This window comes from Cynocephalus volans, chromosome 3 (assembly GCF_027409185.1).
Source record: "Cynocephalus volans isolate mCynVol1 chromosome 3, mCynVol1.pri, whole genome shotgun sequence".
NCBI classification, from domain to species: Eukaryota; Metazoa; Chordata; class Mammalia; order Dermoptera; family Cynocephalidae; genus Cynocephalus; species Cynocephalus volans.
The window spans coordinates 116,086,699-116,105,434 of record NC_084462.1 but is presented as its reverse complement, the minus strand read 5'-3'; the positions used below and the strand labels follow the sequence as shown (position 1 = coordinate 116,105,434).

At 37.3% G+C, this 18,736-nt stretch overlaps 1 protein-coding gene across 3 annotated transcripts in view; it reads right to left on the bottom strand.

Moving 5' to 3' along the window:
• Window positions 1-18,736, bottom strand: part of AP4S1 (adaptor related protein complex 4 subunit sigma 1) — an 85,328-nt gene that overhangs the window by 44,953 nt on the left and 21,639 nt on the right. For all 3 annotated transcript variants that reach the window (XR_010022860.1, XM_063088342.1, XM_063088340.1), the window contains exons 2-4: window positions 3,910-4,120; window positions 1,161-1,247; window positions 50-118 (exon numbers count right to left, since the gene is read on the bottom strand). Coding sequence is in view for 2 of the 3 variants with exons in the window: in XM_063088342.1 (XP_062944412.1) it covers window positions 50-118; window positions 1,161-1,247; window positions 3,910-4,047 (294 nt within the window). In the remaining variant the exon portion in view is untranslated. The remainder of the gene's footprint in view (window positions 1-49; window positions 119-1,160; window positions 1,248-3,909; window positions 4,121-18,736) is intronic.

The window sequence follows — 18,736 nt, the reverse complement described above, 5'->3', positions numbered from 1 at the left end:
AGGGAAACTGGGCTGAAGAAGAAAACCATTTTTTTGCCATTATACTTACCACTCGGCTGAAGTACGCATCTAAAACTTCCACAAAGTTATGGATGAATTCATAAATAGCCATCTCATTCTGAAATAAAGAGGAAGGGTGCAATTCATTTTAGGATGGCCCTCATGTCAATGAGACACAGAATTGCCCAGTCAGCCCCCAGGTTTTAGAGCATGTGGCTTAGTGAACTCATAATGAGAGTAAAGCAGCTTCCCACTAACAAATACTCAGGGCAGTTCTATGACTCGCTTGTTTAAGAGGCATTTATCAGTGGAGGAAATGTAGAAAATCTTAACCTCTAAGTTTTGTTTTGTTTTGTTTTGTTTTTGGTGGCTGGCTGGTAATGTGATCTGAACTTTTGACCTCGATGTTACCAATATCATGTGCTAACCAAGTGAGCTAACCCGCCAGCCCCAAGACTTTTTCTTAAAGCCCATGATGAATCTAGCCAAATTGAAACTTTAGAGTCTCGTGTTTAGAGTTCTGAGCTCTACTTCCTGACTTCAACACCAATTGGCTGAAGCAATTTTTCAGGTTTTTCATGCTATTTCTCCATATCTGTGAGAACAGTGGAACCACCTCAAAGTTCAGTTCATGGATAAAAAAACAATTGACTGAGATTTCAAAGTGTTTTAGATCTGAAGCACTCTTTCAGGGATTCCACCGCCATATGTGCTGTTGATCTGGGACTAACATTTCTGAAGGGGTGAACTAAATCTGAGATGTGATCACAACACAATCACACTTTTACTTCGCTTTGGCTTCTGATATGTCAGCCCATGTTTAATGCCACAACTGACTGGCCTGTATGCTTGACTAAGCTGCCCCACTGTGCAGCAGAACACGGGCAGGGCACTAGGGCTGCTTAGGATAGAGGAAGACATTCTGTGGTTTTGTGCTTCTTCTCCACTTTGCAAGCTGCTCATTCACTCCAAGAAACATCCTAGGTATTTCTCTACCATACAGCTTTCCCCAGCTTTGATAGAAACCAAGATCTTTCAAAAAAGTCATAATAATTCTTGGGGAGGCAAATAGGAAGAAAAAGTCAATTTAAGGAGGAACAAAAATCAGACTGTTATCCCTAATCTTCTTGCATTTTCCATAGGCTGTTCTATTATCTTACCTCAGTGTCATTAACTCCAACCACAATGAAGAGAGCTGCATACTGCCGATATATCAGCTTAAAATCCTTGTATTCAATGAAAGAGCACTAGATGAAACACAGTCAGATATTAATTCCTATGATTGACAGAGATTTCTTCAAAATAGCACGTATAATTTCTAGGTTCTGATTTGAGTATCTGCCAGCACACTCCTAGAAATATAGAACATTAAAATGTTATACAACCTTGGTTGGCCCTCTCACAACATTCAGGGGACTACCTGGAGGCATCTCTGGCGGGAACTGGAGAAGTAGTCTTGGAAAGAGACGACTGAGTGTTCACGTGGCTTTCCGCTTGTACTCTTTCTCGTTCCTTTGCTTGGCTTTGGGTGGAACTCAGCGGGCAAAGCTCATGAATAATTAACATTTTCAACTGCCTCCAGTGTAAAAATAAGCAAACATGATGCAGAAGATTTTCTTCTTTCTACCTCCCCATGACTTTTTGGAAAGCAATTAGCTATTCTCTGTATTGTTCTGATAGTCACTGAGGAGCCAAATACATGTAGCATACTAAAAAAATATATATTGGTTGCTTTTTCCTAGAACCATGAAAAGAATCAATGTAGATTCTTTTATAAATTATTTAAAGATGGCCTTTTTGTGGCAGATGCTAGACAAAATCTCCCACTGTAAACACTGCTTCGTATGAATTAATAACTAGGTTACCACCACTGATAGGCGGATAAAACGACTCCCTTCCCATTCATCTCTCTCCTAAAGCCACTGCACAAAAGGCTAAGGGAAGGCACTGGGTAGACTGGAACTGGATAGCAGGCTGAAGGCACCGTGTTACTCTTCTTTGGACTTTAGTGTGTGCTGCATCAAACGCGACTGAGCGTGAACTTTATGGCTTTTTGTACTGGGATTTGCTGCTCTTGGGAGCATGGAGGAACCTGGGGTTGAAGCTACAAGTTTTGATTATGGAAGTTCTTCCAACGGAAAGCCATTTGACAGTCTGTAAAACGCAGGGATTTGAGGTTTTTATTTAAAATTAGGATAAAGTAATAAGTACAGGACCATTCTGCAGCTTTTGGCTCACTGTAGAACCAGTGTGATTTCTGCTCAGTTAAATCTTTCAAGGAAACACAACCTATTTGAAAGAACTGAGGAATATTTTTCAAAGCCTCTCAGGAATTTCTGACATTAAAAAAAGTATCAAAGCACCTTTGTGACTAAAATAAAAACTAAGCTGATATTATGCTCCTTTAGTGCCTGATCATGCCAAAATCCAGCAGGTTCCTTTAAAATCTAAAATAATTGGGAATGCTTCAAAAAATATCTAACAGTATATTAATTCCAAAGGTTATATTTCAAAGGAAGATCTGTCAGTGAAGATGATGTTTGAAATTGTAGAATGCCTGCATTCTGTAGAAAGATTCAAAGAGAAATGCTTCCAAGAGTATGTTTACTTTTACTAAAAGTACGTGGCTATAACAGTTTCTGTCTGACAACAACATGAAGCACTGTGCCATGACAGGGCAAAGCAGTAATTCAAAGGGGAAGTCTGAGATGTCCCAACTGGAAAATCAGTTTAGAAGCCAAGGGAAACACATTTGTGACACGTAACTTCTGAACACTGATGTAGCTTAATATTTTATGACTCAGCAGTGGTTCCCACAGGCAGCCTTTCTACATATGCAGTGAAATGGAGAACTAAATTAATGGATGATTAAAACAAGGTTTTGATTGTGCCTCAGTTGTTGAGTGATTTCCAATGGATTTGAAGTTTAGGACCTGGATTAAGTAATTCTGTAATTAAAGTTCTTTGTAAAAATAGATTCAGTTTTAAAAATTAATATTTATTACTATTGTAATGATTTTATTTAACCTCCATTTTGGAAAAATAGATAGAGTTGTTGTTTCATATGAATTTTTAACTCCCATCTCCCCCATCTACCTAATAAAATAAGACAAATTCAAATCAGGTTTGTTTTGGGACTGCCCAGTTAGCTCAGTTGGTTAGACTGTAGTATTGATAACTCCAAGGTCAAGGGCTTGGATCCCCCTACCTGCCAGCCACTCCAAAAACAAAAACAAAAACAAAAACCAGGTTCGTGTTGTCTTTATTTATTTATTTATTTTTTTAGTGGGTGGCCAGTACAGGGACCCAAACCCTTGACCTTGGTGTTACAACATGGCACTCTAACCAACCGAGCTAACCATCCAGCCCCTTGTTTGGTTTTTAAATCACTAGTTTCAGCATTATGTTAGTGGCATATTTACAAAAATGATAAACGGAAAAAAAAAAAAAAACTGCACAACACATGAGGATCATATCATTATCCTCTAGCACAAAAACAACCTTGAGTATTCACCTCTACCAGTCATCTGACCTTCATTTTTTGGCTTACAGAAAGCCTCCTGTTACCAGCACTCGTAAAAGGTTCAAGGGTTGAATGCATATGCACATAAAAAGAAGATATGTCTTATTAACAGGAGTAAATGTAGTTGCCACTTCCATGGTGCACTGAGACAAACATGCTGACATAAATAAGAACCCAAGACTTTTCCTTGCTTTTCTTATTTTTATTTTCTTAAAGGGCTGTAAAGAGAGTGTTGCTTCCTTCTGTCTTCATTTCACTCCTTACTTTCCCTAATAGCTATTGAAGGACTATATGTCAAAGAAAATGATGGCCCTTGACACTCAGTTGTAACAGATCTGCCAAGGCCGAGACGAGAACAGAGATAAAAGAGAGAATCAGAAACTTACTTGTTCATTGGATCGAGAGAGACAGCTCTTTATGACTTCTGTTTCCAGAAGTGCACGCTTATTAATCTCCATGTGTTCATAGTACTTAGAAAGTCGGGTCTGCCCTTGTTTATTCACCATGAGGAAAAATTTTATCATTTTTTTTCTTCTGATCGGTATTTTTCCAAATATATTTTTCAAAAGTTGTGGCAATGGATGCTGCAACTGGAACCTGGAAGATAAAAGAATAACAGAAAGGCAAGATCAAATTTCTCAAAGAATCATATTAAATCTGTTCTATAGATGAACCAACCAGAAGTAAAGAAAATATATCTGATAACACTGGTCCCGTGCTGGCCGGTTAGCTCAGTTGGTCAGAGTGTGGTGCTATAACACCGTAGTCAAGGGTTCAGATCCCCATACCGGCCAGCTGCAAAAAAAGTGTCTCACTGCTGTGGCACAATGAAAGTTGAACATTGGTCTTCACTCCTATGATCTAAATAAGGTTTTAATAAATAATGACCAAACATAAGTTTTCATTAGTTATCCTCCAAATCGATTTTGAGCATCCACAGTACTTCTGCTCATATTCATTCAATCTGTTCATCAGTTTTGCTGAATGCCAACTATGTGTCAAGCACCAGAGGAATGCAGAGATGAAGACGTAACAATTTCCGATTTTCTGATTTTTACATCTGCCAAAGGTGCTAGATAGGTAAACAAATAACAGCAGTCCAAGGTGATGAGTTATAACTGGGACAGGCACACACCCATAGGTGCACAGAGGGAGGGACAAGGACTGTCACAGGAATGTGAAGAAAGACTTCCTAGAGAAGAGGCATTGAAACAAAGTATTAAAGAGTGATCAAGAGGGGAGACTCTGAGGCAGAGAAAACAGGGGTAGGAAAGTAGAATCTGCACTGTGGTTGCAGTTCAGGGGACAGTAAGAATGGCTGCAGGAAATTGAGGCTTCACATATGGTGAAATTGGCTTTAGAAGTCATGCTAAGACCAATGGGTACAAAACGCGATTAGACAGGAGGAATAAGTTCTGATGTTCTAGTGCACACAGCAGGTGACTGTGGTTAACAGTTGAGTTTTGAATATTACACAGTAGCTAGAGGAAAGGCTTTTGAATGTTTTCACCACAAAGAAATAATAAATGCATCAGGTGATGGACACATGAATTACCCTAACCCGATTGTTATACTACATATATATGTATCAAAACATCAGATTGTACCCCATAAGTATGTACAATTACAATGTATTAATTAAAATTATTTAAAAAAATTTTTTTTAAACGGAGAAGTCATGCTAAGAAATTTGAGCTGTAGGGCTGGCTGGTTAGCTCCACTGGTTAGAACGTGGTGCTGATAACACGAAGCACTAAGGTCAACGGTTCAATCTCTATACTGGCCAGCCACCAAAAAAAAAAAAAAAGATTTTGAGCTTTTATGGTCAATGTAGACAAGATTTACAGCAAAGCTTTTCTTTCCTTAGTGGTAGGAAATGTAGCAGTTATATCAACTATTTGTCAAATTCTTCTAACAAGGCCCTATAACAAGTCCTATAACGTCCTATGTTAAATGATTTACATATATTATTTAATCCTCACAATTCTTAGATGCACGTATTGCTGTTTCTTCATTTTAAGGTCAAAGTGAACTTCACGGATGTTAAGACACCCAAAGTCACAGCATTACTTTATGTCAGAGGTGATCTGCAGCTCAGAGGCCAAGCACATGCATGGAGCCATGACACCCCCTAACTCATCCTCATCATTCAGGGGTTCATGCTTCTAGTTTTATTTCTAACTCAGTTGTATTGAATATCATGTTTGTCTCTCTTATACTCAATACAGATTTTGGAATAATCCATGCAAATGAGCACAATATTGACCAGTCCTTCTTTCATCATGAACACCAGAGCTGGCTTATTGGCTCATCTGACAACATCAAATTTACATTTTGTAATATCTGTGAAAATCAGTACAAAAGACCAAGGTTAACAATGGTTCTTAAAAAAACTTTCAAAATTTGTAATAACTTTAGATTTACAGAAAAGTTGCAAAGATAGCCATTGTTGGCATCTCACATTACTATGGTACATTTATCAAAATTAAGAAACCAATACCGGTACATTATTATTAACTCAACTCCAGACAATTTTTCCATTAATGTCCTCTTTTTGTTCCAGGATCCTGTCCAGGATACCACATTGCATTTGTCATGTCTCTTTAGTCTCTTCTGGTCTGTGACAATTTCTCAGTCTTTCTTTCTTTTTCATGACCTTGACAGTATTGAGGATACTGGCCAGGTATCCTGCAGACTGTCCCCCAGCCTGGGTTTGTCTGATGTTTTTCTTATGATTAGACTTTTGAAAAAAATACCATAGAAGTGAAGTGCTACTATCCTCATCACATTGTATGAGAGGGTACATGATATTCTTGTGACATCACTGGGGATGTTAAAGGGTAAAAATACTTGAGTTCTCTTCCTTAAGTACATAGTATTAAAGACCCTTCATTACTTATACCTTTCTTGCCACCCATAAAATAGGTTTAGCTTCTTTTTTTCTTATGTTGCGAGCATTAATATTTATTTATTATATAAATTCCTAGTGAATTCTTACTGTGTGCTGTCAGGCAATTCATTGATTTCATGAACTCAGTGAATCCTCATTTGTAATGTAAGTGCATTAAACTAGAATACAGACCCCTCTGAGAACACAAAGAAAGCCAATGAACCTTTTCCAGAAAAATACACAAAGGTACGTACTTAAATGTTGTAAAACAACCTCAGGGCATTTATATACCTCCCTGACCCCTAGCTATCGGGGTCAGGTTGAGAACCCTGAGTGGAATGATTCCTAAGCTTCCTTAAAAATAAAGAGACTATTAGGACTTCTTCATCTTCCCAATCACTTTATTGCTTCTTCGTACATACAAGACACACTATATTTGTATCTAGTACAAATTAATGAAATGGTGTAGAATGAACGTGGTATTCAGATCAATCTAAATTCTTTGTTAAACCAGCCAGCAGCCAAAAAAAAAAAAAATTCTTTATTAAAAATCTGATATTGATGTATACTTACTACTTGTTCACAAACATTATCTGTCACTTTTAGCAGCCGTTAATTACAGGGATCAGTTTCCCAATCTGCCACCTAGGAGACATACCCCAAGTGAGCATTTGCAGTTTTCTTAGCATCAGTTGGTTGGAAGGTGTCTGCTACGACTCAGTTTGCAAAAAACTCAGCTGTCAGAACACCAGGCAGAGGCTGACTTACAGGGTTTGATCTATTTCACAGCCTTTTTAAGTGCAAAACATTAATTATCTGTTTGATAAGGCATCAATGCCTGTTCAAGAATAAAGACTCTCCTTTATTCATGTGTCACAGGTTGATAAACTAAGCTCTAGCAAAATAAGCAGACTGCATAGAAGAATTGGACCTTTGGTAAATGAGTGGTTTTGGGACTAATCAGTATCCTAACAAAGTACACAGACTGGGGCACATAATGATAGAAAAGAGGGTCTAGCTGTGGCCTGGGCTAAGTAGCTAGGTAAAGCTGGAAACCAGCAAGTATTTTTCTTTGGGGATTTTGCCTGCTTGAGTAGACAGAACTTGCTGCCTAAAAGCTTGGACTTGAGTAAGACAGATCTGGCTCAAGTCTTGTCTTTGCCACACAACTGCTATGTAATTCTAGATCAGTTGGCCATTCTGGATCCTAGTTGGATGGCTACCTCTGAGGTGTGAGAGTAAAATGAGGTAACATACAAACAGCACTTAAAGGGCTGGTAACATATAAACAGCAGTTAAAGGGCTGGTTGGTTAGTTTGGTTGGTTAAAGCATGGTGATGATAACACCAAGGTCCAGGGTTCAATCCCTGTATCAAACAGCTGTCAAAGAAAAAAAAAAAAAAAAGATCAAACAGCACTTAGTAAAGGGTCTGGTCCACAGTTAAGCATTCACTTTACAACTGAGCTATTATCACTATTTCCTTGCTGCAACTAGAAATGACATTATGAGATAATACTTGGACTCAATTTTACATTATTATTTTTTGTCTTCCCAGTTCATCTTGTATTTCCTAAACCCTATCAGACAGGTGGTTACCACACAACAATTCCAAACACTAAGCTATAAAGAGCCCAGGCCCAGTGTGGCAAAGCCTGGGGTTGCTGTGTTCATTCACTATGTAGAACAGGATGTCATCTAGACCAGCTCAGCTGGGGACGACAGCTGTGCCATGGGGGAGGCCTGTGGTCATTCACTCCCTTTTCCAGGAAGATAAGCTCACTGCTATGGGTGAGATTGCAACATACTCTGTGGTGTTTAATCATTTGGTATTAAGTGCTGCTTTTACTCTCCCTATAAATTATTGCCAGTGAATTACGACAAGTGACTAGGAAGTTAAGATTATCATCGTTCTTTTATTCCCTTTTAGCAAAGTTATTTTAAAACCATCTTGATGATAGTTAGAAATTACAGTCCTATTCCTTGGATTTCAACTGCCAGGTAAAAGAAAAAAAATATTGTCTCAATTGCTTTAAATGCCTTGGTTGCATTAAGTGGTAAAACGAGATGTAAAAAGATCCTACTGAGGTTTTACATGAAAGGATCAAACTGGTTTCCACCTTACAAGCACAGCATTCCTTCCCACTGACTTCAAGAGCAAAAATGACAAACAAGGACTTGTTGAATTGATACTTATTAGGATGCAATTTTGAAAAGGGTAAGTGAAGGCATCTAAACACTTGAATACATCTTTCTTTTTTCACACACTTATACACAGCTAACAATTTGTAACTGTAGAATTACACAGTGGTAATAAAGTAGAGAAACACATCTAAACTATTTCTACTATAAAATATAAAATGTTCATATAAACAATGTGGAGACTCAAGAGACCGGTATGTGTTTGAGAACTGAAGATGAGTGCTGTAGGCACCTACCCTGGTTACTAATCATTAGGGAGAAGGAAGAGCAAATACTTACGAAACTGAGGTAGGACAACAAGAAGGAATATGCTTAGACAAGTGCTAGGAGTGGTCAGGGAGCAGGTATGAACTTCCTGTTTATAAACTCTTTGCAGTCAACAGCACACGAGGCTGGGGAGGATGTTTTGATGGACAGGAAGTCAGGAGATTTCACACCCAAGAGCTTGTGTGAATGTGTATGAAAAATCGAAATTGGCTAGCTGTGAATTTTTAATGATTGGATTGGTTACTTCTCTGATGAGTGTTTTAAATAGTAAATTCTTCAAGGCAACTTATTTCTATTAACATGGCATGTCCTACACCTCACCTACCAGTAATCAACTCATATCTATTCTCAGACTGTGAATAGGGCTGTCTATGAACCCATGATTATTATTTTTACTTACTTAAACTTTATTTACTTTTACATTCCTGAACAAGATGAATAAAATTTTTATACATGAGTTTATTTCCAAAAAAAAAAAACATCATTGGGGAAAACACCACTGGGGAAAAATCACACAAAGGGTGTTAGGATGCCCTAGCAGGGAATCTAGAAAACCCCCAGAGAAAAATAAAGGTTACTTAGAGCAGGAATTGAACAAGAATTTTCCTTGGGTTAGCATGGACATGCTTTAAAGGCCAAAACTAGTAAGACAGGCAGATTCACAGTAGAATATGAACACATCCATGTCACAGGACCCTACATGATATAAACTTAATATACAGAGAAAAGAGTGACTGAAAGGCTGAAGTACATATTTGTCTTAGTTTGTTTTGTGCTGCTATAACATAATACTTGAAACTGAGTAATTTATAAAGAACGGAGATTTATTTCTTATAGTTCTGGAGACTGGGAAGCCTAAGGTCAAAGGGCCTGCATCTGATGGAGGCCTTATTGCCATGGGATGACAGAAGGAGGAAGGACAAGAGAGTGCACATGAGAGAGAGGGGAAAGGGGCCAAACTCATGCTTTTATCAGGAACCCATTCCTGTGATAACTAACCCACTTCCGTGATACCAGCATTAATCTATTCATAAGGACAGAGCCCTCATGACCTAATCACCTCTTAAATGTTCCAACTGTCTAGCTGCCGTGGGAAGAATTCTGAAGCTGCTTCCAGGTTCAAATCAAAAGGATGCCATGAATGATTACTAAAGTGAGTCGTGGGTTAGAAAGCCAGGAGTGGCAACATATGCACCTTATATTTGTCATCCCTGCTGTGTACTCCCGACATTTTGCAGATGGGAAAACTGATAATCAGAGATGTAAAGTCCTAAATTCTGGTTCCCTGACTCATAATATAATGCTGTCTTTAACTTACCACATTGCCTCTTTGCCTCACTCAGTGTATCAGTGTCATTAAATGTTCATTTAAGCTTAAGAAGCATCAACCAGGTAGTTTTGGCAATGATCAAGTCAATATTCTCTTTTCTAATGCTGTTATATAATTAATCTGGAAAATACCAAACAAATCACTGCATGAAAAAGTAGAGGATGCAGCTTCTAGAAATGGAAGTGATGTGTGATATTTCGTGATGGTTAACATTTTATCTAGCTCTAAATACTATCTTTGTACCCCATAATTGTAACATTGTAATACACACACACACACACACACACACACACACACACACACACACACACACACACACACACACACACATACATTAACGTAATATTAAACAAAAACATTACTTTTTTTGCCTCCTGAAAAGTGATTTAAGAAGCTGGCCAGTTAGCTCAGTTGGTTAGAGCATGGTGCTGACAACACCAAGGTCCAGGGTTTGATACCTGTACCAGCCAGCCGCAAAAAAAAAAAAAAAGTGATTTACAACCCACGTATTTACAGCCAACTGACCTTTGACAAGGGCAACAAGAACATACAATGGGGAAAGGAGAGCGTCTTCAATAAATGGTGCTGGGAAAACTGGACATCCATGTGTAGAAGAATGAAACTTGATCCGTATCTCTTGTCATATACCAAAATCAACTCAAAATAGATTAAAGACTTAAATACAAGACCTGAAACTTTAAAACTCCTACAGGAAAACATAATGGATACAGGGCTGGGTAAAGACTTTGTGAAAGAAAGGATGTAGGGCTGGGCAAAGACTTTATGAAAGAAAAAATAAACAAATGAGATTATATCAAATTTTAAAACTTCTGTACAGCAAAGAAAACAATCAGAGTGAAAAGACAACCTACACAATGGAAGAAAATATTTGCACAGTATGCATCCAACAAGGGGTTAATATCCAGAATATACAAAGAGCTCAAACAACCTTACAATAAAAAAACAAATAATCCAATTAAAAACTGGGTGAAGGAGCTGAATGGACATTTTTTTTTTTTTTTTTTTTTTGTCTTTTTCATGACCGGCACCCAGCCAGTGAGTGCACCGGCCATTCCTATATAGGATCCGAACCCGTGGCGGGAGCGTCGCTGCACTCCCAGCGCCGCACTCTCCCGAGTGCGCCACAGGCTCGGCCCTGAATGGACATTTTTCAAAGGAAAACATACAAATGGCCAACAGGTACATGAAAAAATATTCAACATCACTAACCATCAGAGAAATGTAAATCAAAACAACTTTGAGATACCATCTTACCCCAGTTAGACCGGCTATTATAAAAAAGACAGAGAATAACAAATGCTGGCAAAGATGCAGAGAAAGGGGAACTCTTCTACGCGGAGGTGGGACTGTAAATTGGTACAGCCATTATGGAGAACAGTATGCAGGTTCCTCAAACAACTACAGATAGAACTACCATATGATCCAGCAATCCTACTACTCGGTACATATCTGGAAGATTGGAAATCATCATGTCAAAATACCTGCACTCACATGTTTATTGCAGCTCTATTTACTTACAATAGCCAGACTATGGAACCGATCTAAATGTCCATTGATGGATGACTGGATAAGGAAAATGCAGTATATATGCACAATGGAATACTACTCAGCCATGAAACAGAATGAAATTCTACCATTTGCAGCAACATGGATGAGCCTGGAGAAAATCTGGCTAATTGAAACAACCCAGGTGCAGAAAGAGAAATACCACATGTTCTTACTTGTAAGTGGGAGCTGACTCCATAAAGAAAAATATATACAATAAAGAGAGAGAGAGAGAAAGAAACAACAATCACAATAATATGTCGAACTTTTAGAAGGAGAGAAAAGAACTGTGGATACCAGAGGTGGAAAAAGGGAGGGGAGGAAAGGGGAGAGAGGAGGGTTAACGAGAAATTGGTTAATGGACACAAAGAAGGATTATGTACTGTAATGATGAACAAGCTAAGTATCCTAATCTGACCATTACACATTGTACACACTATTGAAAGTGAACTTTGTACCCCACATATATAATATATATTTTTTTAAAAGTGATTTAAATAGAATTCCCCAAGTTAAAAAGCAAATTTCCACCCAGGAAATGTTTAGTGCTAGTATGTATAATAGTCAAGAGCATGAATTGGAGCTTGACTGCTTGGCTCTACTATTTACTTGTTTTGTGACACTGGGCAACATACTTTATCTTTTTGAGCTAGGTCTCCTGTACAATGAGAATAATAATAGTACTTACCTCCTAGGTGGTTATGAGGATTAAAGGAGTTAGTATAGGTAACATTCTCCTTTTTTCTTTTTTGGCTGCTGGCCAGTGTGGGGATCTGAACCCTTGACCTTGGTGTTATAACACCACACTCTAACCAAGTGAGCTAACTGGCCAGCCCATATACGTAACATTCTAAGAACTGTGCTTGGCAATTGGCACACAGTGAATGCTGTACAGTCATGTGCCACATAACAATGTTTTGGTCAACAATGGACCATACATATGATGGTGGCCCCTTAAGATTATAATGACTATCCCATATAGCCTAGATATGTGGTAGGCTGTACCATCTAGATTTGTAAGTACACTCAATGATATTCATACAACAAAATCACATAACTAAACCTTTCTCAAAATGAATCCCTGTCCTTAAGTGACATATAACTGTATGGGTATAAATGTTAGCCAATGTCATCATGATAACATATCACCTTTTACTCAGTGAATACTTTCTGGCCTGTCCCAATCCCTTCTTTCTAACAAAGAGCTGATTATCTTGTTTGTAACCTATATAATCTTTATTTGATTACATGAGGTCCCCACCAGATTTTTTACTGAGACTATAAGTGAGATTTTACAAAAGGATTCTAAGGAGATATGAACATTAAATGTAATGTGGTATCCTAGATGGGATCCTGAAACAGAAAAAGGACATTAGGTAAAAAGTAAGGAAATCTGATCTGTGACTGATCTTGTGATATATATACAAGTACATATACATCGCAGACAGAAGTTCACAAAACAATACTTATCCATATTATGTGTACTGCACTCTGATTTTTTTTATGACATTTCATTTTGTAAAAAATGCTATTGTGAGGGATTTGTGCTACACAGATGAATGGATTTGTCAAAACTCAGCAAATGTACATTAAAGATTCATGCATTTTATTATATATAAATTTTACGGCAAAAGAAAATAAACTATAATAAATACTCTAGTTAATAATATACATGTGGGGCTGTCTTATTATCTCAGTTGGTTAGAGCATGGTGTTGACAACACTGAGGTCAAGGGTCTGGATCCCCAAACCAGCCAGTGCAAAAAAAAAAAGAAAAAAAATTATATATATCTATATTTATACACACAGACATGCTGAAGAATTTGGGGGAAGTGTACTGGTATCTATAATTTACTCTGAAATACACTTAAAAACTAAGGTAAATTAATGGATGGATAGAGAGATGGATAAATGATTAACAAATAGTAAAATATAGTAAAATGTGAATGGTAAAACTAGGTGGTGAGCATATGGGAATTCACCATGAAATTCTTTCAACTTTTACATTCGAACATCATCACAATAAAATGCTGGAGGGAAGCTCTGCCTTGTAACACCAAGATCAAGTGTTCAGATTCCCATACTGGCCAGCCACTAAAAAAACAAATAAAAAATAAAATAAAACAAAATGTTGGGGGGAAATGTTAGTTGTGTCCCATTGTTTTTTTTTGTTGTTGTTGTTTGCTTGTTTTCCTTAATTAACAATAACAAACTTCATTTTTTAGGATAGTTTTAGAATTATGGAAAAATTGTGAACAGTACAGAATGCCCATATACTCCACACCCAGTTTCCATTATCATTATTATTTCTACTACCATTCCCCTACTGTTACCACATTACCTTAATACTGTACATTTGTTACAACTTATAATCCAATATTGATATATTATTATTAACTAAAGTCCATACTTTACTCAGATGTCCTTTTTACTTAACGTCCTTTTTCTGTTTCAGGATCCCATCTACGATACCACATTACATTTAATGCTCATATCTCTTAGTATCCTCTTGGCTGTGACAGTTTCTCACGCATTCCTTGTTTTGACAACCTTGACAATTTTGAAGAGGACTGGTCAGGGATTTATAGAATGTTCCTCAATAGGGATACTCATGATTGGACTGGGGTTATTGGTTTTGGGGAGGAAGACCACAGAGGTAAAGTGCCATTTTCATCACATCTTATCAAGAGCACAAATTATCAACATGACCTGTCACTGTGATGTTGACCACGATCACCTGGAAGCTAGTGTCTGCCAGGTTTCTCCACTGTGAACTTGACCTCCCCACCACCCAACCCCCTTGGAAGGAAATCATCATGTGCAGGCTATGCTGAAGGAATGAGGAGTGATGTTCCATCTCCTTGGCGGGGGAGGACTATCTACATAAATTATCTGGAATTCTACTGCACAGATTTGTCTATTCTAATTTATTTATTTATTTACTCAATTATTCATTTACATCAGTATGGACTTATGGATATTTTATTTTATACTTTGGGTTGTAATCCAATAAGACCCACTGATTTTTCATTTCCGAACACACTAAAGGACTGTGACCCAAAGTTGTTTGAAAAACACTATACTAGAACATGACCTTGTGGATAGGATCTATATCTTCAGATATTTACACAGCCTAGCAAGTATCCAATAAATGTTTGTTGAATGAATGAAAGATAAAACGAAAGCTTTTTCTAGCAATAATTTTTCCTTTAAAAAAATCACATAAGTATCCTAGTAAAGCAGACATATAAAGTACCTTGGTGCCTCAACTCCTGTCCCTAATCCAATCCATCTTCCCAAAGACATAACCAATGTTTTTAAGTTTAGTGCATATCCTTCTAGATCTTCTGTACACATTTACATGTAAACATGCACGCATGTGCAGCAACTTTATTGTTTAAACATAAATGTGATTGAGGAACTCAAAATGTAAAGCAGCTAGCTTAATGTCTATTCTCTTCTGGAACTTTATTATTATTATTATTTTTAATTCTTTTTTATTCTTTCTTATGCTTTGTGGGGTTTTTTTTGGCAGCTGGCAGGCAGGGGAATCTGAACCCATTTGCTTGGTGTTATTAGGCTGTGCTCTAACCAACTGAGCTAACCGGCCAGCCCCTGGCACTTTCAAATGAACTTGTTCCACTAACAAAGTCCTGGATGAATCCTACAAAAGGTTACTAAAGAGATGTATTTTGGAGCTCATCCAAAGGACCTACCATTTAACCAATATAGCTGAGGCTTTCCTGGGTTTTTGTCCCCTTCATTTGATCCTGTGCCTTGGCTCCCATTCTTTCTCTGGCCTCAGTTCTTAATGACGGAGCTTGGATTTCTTCTATCAGCTCTGGCTTGCATGATATTCCAGGAATTGACTTTTGGTATTTGCCCTCGGCCATAACCCCAAGACCTCTGACATCCAGCCCTTGCACTGTCAACAGGAGTGATGTCTACCTTACAGAGTGAGTGGTGGCAAAGATTAAATGAGGCAAGTGACATATTTTTGTAAAAACACTTAGCACGCTGACTTCTTTCATTTCCCCCCATATGTGTATTAAATTAGAAAAAAATGCTGATAATGCTATAGGGAAACAGATATGTATATGTATACATTTTTAGTAAATCGTTAAAAATTTCTAGGGCCAGCTGGTTAGCTCAGTTGGTTCGAGTGTGGTGCTTATAACACCATGGTCAAGGGTTCAGATCCCCTTACTGGACAGATGCAAAAAAAAAAAAAAAAATGTTTGTTAAAAATTTTCTGCAGTGTAACATGGTAGAATTCAACATAAAAATCATGAAAATGATTCTACCTGTTAATACAATCATTCCAGTCTTGGGAATTTATCCTAAGGCATAATTACAAATCGATATGCATAAAAATGTTTATAACAACATTATAATAGTGAAACATGAAACAAACCCAGATACTACAAAATGAGAATTGTTAAATGTTAAGTGAACCAACTTGATGTCTTTTAATCATTAAAATGAATATGCAGGGTTGGTCAGTTAGCTCAGTTGGTTATAGCACGGTGTTATAACACCAAAGTCAAGGATTTGGATCCTCGTACCAGCCAGCCACCAAAAAAAAAAAAAAAAGAATATGCAGACTATGTGGAAGAATGGGGAAATTTAATAAAATAATGTTAAGTCACAAAATCAGAACACCAAATCCTACATTCACATGGATTATACCTATATAAAAGGAATACCTAAATAGATAGGTAAATACCTAAATAGATACCTAAACCAGACAGATGAATCTTGAAAACATTTTGCTAAGTGAAAGAAGCCAGTCATGAATTTCAACATATCATATCTCTATTTATATGAAATATCCAAAACAGGCAAATCTAGAGACAGAAAGCAGATTCAGGGTTGCAGATTTAGGGAGTGATGTGTAAGAGGTACGGGGTTGTAGTATAGTTGCACAAATATTGTGAGTATACTAAAAGCCATTGAATTGTACACTTTAAGGGTGATTTGTATAGTATGTAAATTATACCTCAATAAAGCTGTTTAAAAGAGATATAGACAGGCAGACCAGACAATAAGGAAGAGTTCCCAATGTCCAAGGCTGGAACAATTTGCACAATATAGTATTGGATTATAACCCAAAGTATAAAATAAATATACATGAGTAGATACTAATATAAATACATGGTTCAATAAATAAATACACAGGGCAAAAGAATCCCAAATAATGTATGTAGATATTCCTCCCTCTACGAGGAGGATCTTAGTTTGAGTGTGAGCTGGCCTTAGTGACTCCCTAAGAGGAAACAGAGAATGGAAACAGAAAATAGTAACTTTACAGTGGAGAAATCTGACAAACATGATCTTAACCAAATGATGAAGGTTAACATCACAGGGATGTCATGTTGATATCATGTACCCCTGACATGATGTGATAAGGATATTTCACCTCTGTGGTATTCTTCCCCCAAAACTGAAAATACTATTCTGATCATGAGAAAATACACTGGACAAATCCAAATTAAAGGACATTCTATCTGACTGGTATTCCCTCAAACTGGTACAATCGTGAAAAAAGAAGAAAGACTGAGAAACTATCAGAGAAACTTAATCTTCTGACTAGAGAAAACTAAGGAGATATGATAACTAAATGCAAGGTAGTATCTTGGAGGGGATCTTGGAACAGAAAAATGACACTAATGGAAAAATCTGTGAAATGTGAACAAAGTATGAGATCAGTTATAACAATGCTGTCCATGTTGGTTTCTTAGATTTGACAAAGGTACCATGGTAATGTGAGATACAACATTAGGGGAGATAGATGAGGGTATACAAAAATTCTTTGTACTATCTTTGTAACTCTTGTAAATATAAAATTATTCCAATAGTTTTTTTTTTTTTGAAAGAGACCAGAAAGATGTATTTGTATTAAAGTGAAGAGAGCTTGTTTGTGTGTGTGTCTGAGTATATAAGATTATGTATACTTTTCTGGTTATATTGTTTAAATATTTAAATTTTTATCAGTATAATGCAGATGTTGAGGTACGAGGTTCATTTTCATTTATATTCTCATTGATTATACTTCAATCTTTTCTACTTTCCTTTAGCTAAGAGACATGCTAATTTTATTTTATTTTATTTTATTTTATTTTATTTTTTATTTACTTTTTTTTTTTTTTTTTTTTTTTTTTTTTATAATTTGATGTAACCATGTATTTCTTTTTTTTTTTTTTTTTTTTTTTTTGTCGTTTTTTCGTGACCGGCACTCAGCCAGTGAGTGCACCGGTCAATCCTATATAGGATCCGAACCCACGGCGGGAGCGTCGCCGCGCTGCCAGCGCAGCACTCTACCAAGTGCGCCACGGGCTCGGCCCGAGACATGCTAATTTTAATAGATGAGGTATGTGTATGTCTGCAAAAGTAAAATTTCTCTAAATGTCCTAGTCCACCCTTTTGTCGGGCTCTGCTCTGACCCAGATAACATCTCAAACTCCCCATCATCTTTCCACCACATATCAGCATTTGGGAACTTTCCCTCTTCTCCCCTAGACCAGGCATCAGCAAACTTTTTCTGTAAAGAGCCAGATGATAAATATTTTAGGTTTTAAGGGCGATATGGTCTGTTTTTCAGCTACTCAACTCTGCCATTATAGGATGAAAGCAGCCACACAGGATATAGGTAATACGTAAAGAAATGGGTGTGGCTGGGTTTCAATAAAACTTTATTTTTAAAAAGCCAGAAACTTGGCCAGCAGGCCATATTTTGTCCCACTTTAGACCAGTACGTATCAAATAAGCACACAAATCATTTGGGAAATGCTATGGTCTGAACGTTTGCATCTTCCCCAAATTACACTTAAACCTAATCCCCAAGGTGATAGTATTAGAAGGTAGGGCCTTTGGGAGATGATTAGGTCATAAGCACTTCACCCTTATGAATGGGATTAGTGCCCTTATAGGAGAGACCTCAGAGAGCTAGCTAGTCCCTGC